This window comes from Perkinsus marinus (assembly GCF_000006405.1).
Source record: "Perkinsus marinus ATCC 50983 genomic scaffold scf_1104296965578, whole genome shotgun sequence".
Taxonomy (NCBI): Eukaryota; Perkinsozoa; order Perkinsida; family Perkinsidae; genus Perkinsus; species Perkinsus marinus.
Genome location: NW_003204277.1, coordinates 65,616 through 71,749, shown reverse-complemented (window position 1 = coordinate 71,749; position 6,134 = coordinate 65,616). Strand labels below are relative to the sequence as shown.

Genomic DNA, 6,134 nt, shown 5'->3' with positions numbered 1-6,134 from the left:
GGCATATCATATCACAGTTATCATTATTTAAATATATTTTTCTGCCGATAGCAAGCGAGATCTTGGGGAATTTTGTGCAGATCATTCCAATTTCGTGATGCCTTATCCTTTTCTGAGACTCTTCATCATCCTGTGGGTTGTCGTTGCTACCCTAGGCAGCGACTACAGAATGAACGATCAGAGTGCATTCAATATCACTGTGGAGGGAACTGACGATCACAGGGATGTCTATGAGGATGGCGATGATGCTGTTAGTACCATGCCTAGTCCAAGAAGGAGAGCGCACTCTGACAACCTTTGCGGTGCGTGCCAGGCTTGCTGGATCTACCTCTGCTGTGGCGGGCCCGTTTGTTGGGCTCTAATTGCACAATGTAGCGGGGCGTGTGATTGCTGTAACCAGCGTTAACAAATTGTCATTTCGTCAAGGAGCTGAGGAGCCAATGGCCCATTCGATGATGTGATCCAAATTTCACCAGATCGCCTACATTTGACCGTCAAATGTGCGCCGAATATTAAAAAGGTTTATTACTATCGTCCCCAATCTTGACGCTCCATAGTCATCATTCTTTCTTCTGTCATCGTCGGATCGATTCCGTCTACATTTCTGACCCTATTTGATTCCATTCGACCCCATAAATTGGTCCATGTGCTCGGGCCTGTGCTCACGGTGACGATTGAAGATGGGGCCGATGGTCAGTACTGCGTGCGCTGAGGAGTCTGTTGGACGGATTCCCAGAATTCGATTCTGTTACCAGTTGAACGTTCGTCATGAGTCGATCTTATGATCTCTATGGTATACAACGCTTCGTTGAATAAACTGAGACTCCATCTTTGCCTTTTGTTGAGTTACAGGGCAATATGATAGGAAGTGTTAGATTATTGTCGCTGAGGTAGATAGATGTTCTTATAAGTATGGACGTGCAACTGGGCAACTCAATGGTAGTAAGTCTGAAAAGATTCTTCGGCTCAACGGTTACAATAGCTGACTTTGTAGTGGCTGCACCTCCTTCATTAATAATTGCGGAGCGAGCGAAGCGAGCGGAGCGTATTCTCTCACTTTACTAACACTTTGTGCGTGCGTGCGTGCGTGCGAACAAATTATCCAGCTCGATCTAGAGAGGATATGATCACATGCTATACACCATTCGATAGCTCTCGCTCTGGGAATACTAGGAAAAATACGAAATTAGGGTTCCGCCCGGACCGTGTAGATTTCCGTGCAAAAAACATATTTTTGCAGAAAAACGCCAGGCATGGGAATCGAACCCGGATGCCGAGCTCCGCCCCTTCGTCACGAAGGCCTAGTACCATTATCTTCTATCCATGGAGGGATAGTAGGGTAATCTCGAATACGGTGTTCATGAACCACCACTTCATCGTTAATATCTCGACCAAGAACAATGCCTAATCTCGGCTCATGACTCATCATTGATGAGCCGCTCATCAATGGTGAGTCATCATCGGGGACTCTCAAACCAGTAAGTGTAAAAGATGTCAAAAGGATCAAAACCTCTTGAACCAGAAGGTTCTGTGATCTTCGACTTCTTGGCAGCGGAGATTCTCCAATATCTTCGCTTAAATGCCCCCTTGACGATTGAATGACTGTTTTCTCCTTGATATAGGACCAATATCAGGATCAGCTTCATGATACAATTTGACATAATCTTTATGATACATTTGGCTCAATGGGGAGATTTCCAACTTAATCTCATAACAAACTTTACCAACTGGTCGCTTCATATCCTCCGGAGCCCATTTGCTGTCGAGCTCATGACTCGGAGACTTCAGGAGCAGAACTCTTGAGCCAACATCGAGGAGGGTCGTAGGAGAAGGAGTAGTTGGAGATTTTGCATCCCATTCATCATATTTCGCCCTCGCTCTAGTCCACTCGTCAATCCAGGCACGAAGTTGTCGAGCACGTTTCTTACGAAGGTCTTCACACACTTCTATGACAGCGTCTCGACGATACCGATTTTGGAAACACAAGAAATCCTCAACATCCTCCTCAGACATACTTCGCGGTGTCGAGAATGAAGTTAGAGGGAATAATTGTGGTATACCAAATACAATTTCGTGGGGAGAAACACCTAGGTCAGGGACCCTGACTCAGGGTGCAATGTAGTATCTATACGTAGCTGGCCCAAAGCCAATACATCATACCAATCAAGACTTTGGTGTTGAGATAGGAGAGACCGAAGTCTTCGGTCTGAGTGCAGCTCTTCGGTCCGAAGAGCTGCACTCAGAGTACGATTTTGGCGTTCATTAAATCCTCCACTACTGGGATATCGCAAAGGCAGAGTAATATGCCTCATTTTATGAGTACAGCCAATGCTGTCCAGTATAATAACTCTCACAGGAATAACTCTCACAAACTGGCCTCCTTGATCAGATATTATGTGTTCCGGCGCACGGAATACGAGAATAGTATTACGCTCAATAGCAGAGCATACCACGGCTGTGGTTACTGTGATCAGAGCCTCTGATTCAGAGGTATCAATACGGTATATCGACTCAATAGATCTGCACAGACTAGGATCCATCTAAACCCACCCTTCGATGCATTTGAGGGACCATAAAGGTCGACTCCTACGGTACTGAAGGTCTCAGACTTGGCCGCCAAGCTGGCATCGACCACCATCAATAGCATTCCCCTGACTGGTGATACCATCGGGCTTCCCTCCGGTGGCATTCAAATCGTCGCCAGGAATCAGTATCGGTCCCTTATCCAGAGATGCCCCCATTTGATTCGGAGAAAAGGCTGGGGCCAATGTTGGCTGACCCATGACTTCGGCCGTGATCCCCGCTAACTCATCCGGACAATTGGCTCGGATCACTGCCAGATCATCGATCACCGTCTCGTCCCTCGTGGTCCACGAGTCGTGGATGCACCTAAATCAGACTCGTCGTAAGTGTGAGCAGATGTTATGGACTTACACTTAGGGGATTGTACAAGCCATTCCTTTACTATATCTGCTATCGTGACTGGATTAGGACCGTTGCCAGGATCTGTTGGCGTAAGTTGCTCTCTAATGCAGCCGGGTGCTCATCATTCGACCTCCAATTCGTGATAACAGCGCCGCTTCTCGGACCTAGACGGAGTGGCGCCCTTCGTTCTTGCTGCTGCCTCTATCAATACGATAGAGGCCAGCGGCATCGCGATGTACAAGAATTGCCTGTTCCTCGTGAACGTCTGACAGGCAGTCAGCATGGCTTAGACTCTAAGCCTTAGAACGCCGCGAAGGGCGGCCCAGGATGGGGACCAATTAGTGGGCAGTCAATGGTACCTTCCCTTGGCAGACCATTGGCATCTATATCACCGGGGTTAGCACATGCTGAACACTTTAGATCCATCTCCCAGAAACTCCTCGCCACCTCCATGAGATGCTGAGTCAGCGTGGGTCACCCATTGAAGTATCCCGTCCGATCTCCTTATTCAATAATTGAAGTACCTCCACCTGAACTATGCAATGATGACACATCCTCGCGAATGGTGGATATTCAACAAGATGCGTAGGCGAGTGAAGCCTGTCCACAATCATTACTGTCATATGTGGCACAACTGGCCTCGTATTCAACGGGAGCACCGTCGGTTGTTTTGTTCAGTGAGTTAACTTATCTGTCGTCGAAATCGATTTGTAAAAGAATGAAATTGAGACAGTAATATATTATCTTGAACTGCCAATTCTTAGAAATGATCGGGAAAAGGTATAGTAGATACAGCTATATTCTGCACTGAGGAAGTTTCCCTATTGTTTGCCGAAGTTTGAATGGGAGAGCGGCGGGTTCGTGGGTCGCCTAACTCGTCAAAAACACAAAACGAAACTCGCATATACACAACAACGACAACATAACATGAAGCATTGTAGCCATTCATCAAGTTAACCGGATTGGAATATGCATAGCTCTTATGGGGAATAAGTTGGTGGCGGAGGGAATAGCTCATCGTAACTGACAAGCTGTAGTTATGGTAATGATGAATCTCAGAGTCACCTTGGTGGGTTGTCGTTCGCATTAGCACCTCCTATTTGATTATCTCCAGCAGCACCTCTGAGATAAAACGGTTTTATTAAAACCGATGAATCAAATCGACTGACGAAGACATCAAAGCACAGTGCCTCAGGCATCGTCCGCTACTACACAGTGAAATGCCTATCCCTATAGTTCTATTGCCATCTCGATCTCACAACATGCTAACTAGGCCAGATGTACACCATTAACGACTTACCGTTGGGCTCTTCTCTGCCGATTTCGACGAGGACGAGATGTGGTTTGAAGTGGCCTACACACAATAGTGTATTCATTATAGATAGTGTATCTTTACCTCCCGTTCACAGGCATTCTTTTATCGAACAACATAATGGGGTCAGTCTTATAAGTTATCATCACCCCATAATATGGGCCCGGCCCATATAGAGGCTCCTTAGAAGGTAATCGGAAGAAGAAAGCTTGTACCGGTGCCGAGGTGTTGTTCAGTCCAGTATATGTGAGCTTCATTATTCCATTATCTACTGCGATCAACTTCAGCTCAGTGAAGCGGCTGTGAGGTTCTTCCAAGTAGAATTTCGCCTCCACCCTTAAAACAGGATGACTGATCAGCTCCACTTTCCAACGCTGGGGTTTGTGGCTCGTAAAAGTCGCAAAAATTGACGTCCCAGGTGAACTGTGAGACAGATCCAGACCAGCCATCGGAATGGGCTTGAGAATATCGAAACGGTACGACATGGCCAGATCAGGCCCTGATCTGGCTAGGCCCTGATCATCAGGGTAGAACACGTTGTATGTTGTAGATCTACCAAGAAGCTTGCTCCCTGGGGTTTTGTCGTATTTTATGGTTGCACCTCGCAAGACGGGAATGTCACACTGCTCCTCATTGCTCATCTGTAGTGAGCCCTGTGCCCCACCCTCCACGGCCTTTCCGACAGGGCACACCTCAGTAACGTACTCGACCAGATCACGCGAGCGGCGACGGCTCTCTATCGCCTTGTGCTCCGAAATCACGCGTATCGAATACTTATCATATTTACCAAGGCACTTAGCTGACAAATCGTCTGCAAAATTGCAGTAATATTTGTAATTCGCCTCAGTCAGCCCAGCCATAGTGCCAGCAATTACGAGAAGGATGTTGATAATCATTATTGTGGACGAAAGCTGAGAGTTAAATTCACTAAGTCATGCCTTGTCACTTTTTGGGGATATGAATTTCAATAGAAATTCCGTGATGTCTGGTCCAGTGGCACTCCAATTTCCCTCAAAGTTTCACCGATCGTTTGACACAGCGTTCATCACACTTGCATATCGAGGGTCCACAGCACAAGCTGCTATCAGTTTCCCCAACGGTCTTAGAGATTCATCGCCTGATGCATCACCGCATGCGGAAATGTTACTGAGGAAATGAAGTCTCCGCTCGAAATACTATGTCATGGCGAACGAGAGTAGTCGGGAATTCGCGCGAGAGAAAGTCATTGAGTAAGCTCGACCCTCGTAGTCATAGCGAGGAGGGTGTAATCATCCCGGAGGGATTGTCCATTTCATTGACGATCTCGTCTGTTAGTGATTTGCCCATCGAGATTGCCACACTGGATATAATTGCAGGAGAATGCCTTACAAGACGGCAGCAAAGGCCTGAGTAAACTGAGCAACCCATGTGGACTATCTCCATCATAAGCTTAGCTGCGGGAATCCTTCGGCCTAGATGGACCTATTGTGTCCTACGCAGGATTGGCACAGCGATGCAGCAGCATCCCAGACGTCAGTCGATGTATAGTGCTGGGAGGTTCCTTCTTGTGGTTGATTAGATTGCCCTTGGCAAAAGGGTGCATCCACTCACGCAACATCAGAATTCCATACCACAGAGCAGGGTCTTGCCTCCTATTTTCCAGCGATAAGGGGCGCAGTGAGATCCCCTTTATAGTGTGAAGAAGAGGTTCTGATCTGAAGCCTCATATAATGTTTGGTAGTGTTGCTGTGACGAGTAGCCATCTTGGCTCAAGTGTCGTTTATCAATGCCCTCGTGGTTTTCGACTAGTCCACCACATCAGCCTCATATCAGACGTTACAAGAGCTGTAGTTATGGCCATGACATGAACTCCTGGACTTAGGGTGATCGATCAGATTACATAGCAAGATTGGCGCCG

General features: G+C 47.1%; 2 protein-coding genes across 2 annotated transcripts; both read right to left on the bottom strand.

Moving 5' to 3' along the window:
- Positions 1 to 2,603: 2,603 nt before the first annotated feature.
- On the bottom strand, positions 2,604 to 2,783 carry Pmar_PMAR006594 (hypothetical protein; the record flags this gene model as incomplete). Its single annotated transcript, XM_002769508.1, has 1 exon — positions 2,604 to 2,783. The coding sequence occupies one exon, from the start codon at positions 2,781 to 2,783 to the stop codon at positions 2,604 to 2,606; it is 180 nt and encodes a 59-aa protein (XP_002769554.1).
- Positions 2,784 to 4,317: 1,534 nt separating this feature from the next.
- Positions 4,318 to 5,133, bottom strand: Pmar_PMAR006593 (hypothetical protein; the record flags this gene model as incomplete). The annotated part of the gene is made up of 1 exon (XM_002769507.1): positions 4,318 to 5,133. The coding sequence occupies one exon, from the start codon at positions 5,131 to 5,133 to the stop codon at positions 4,318 to 4,320; it is 816 nt and encodes a 271-aa protein (XP_002769553.1).
- Between the last annotated feature and the right edge of the window lie 1,001 nt (positions 5,134 to 6,134).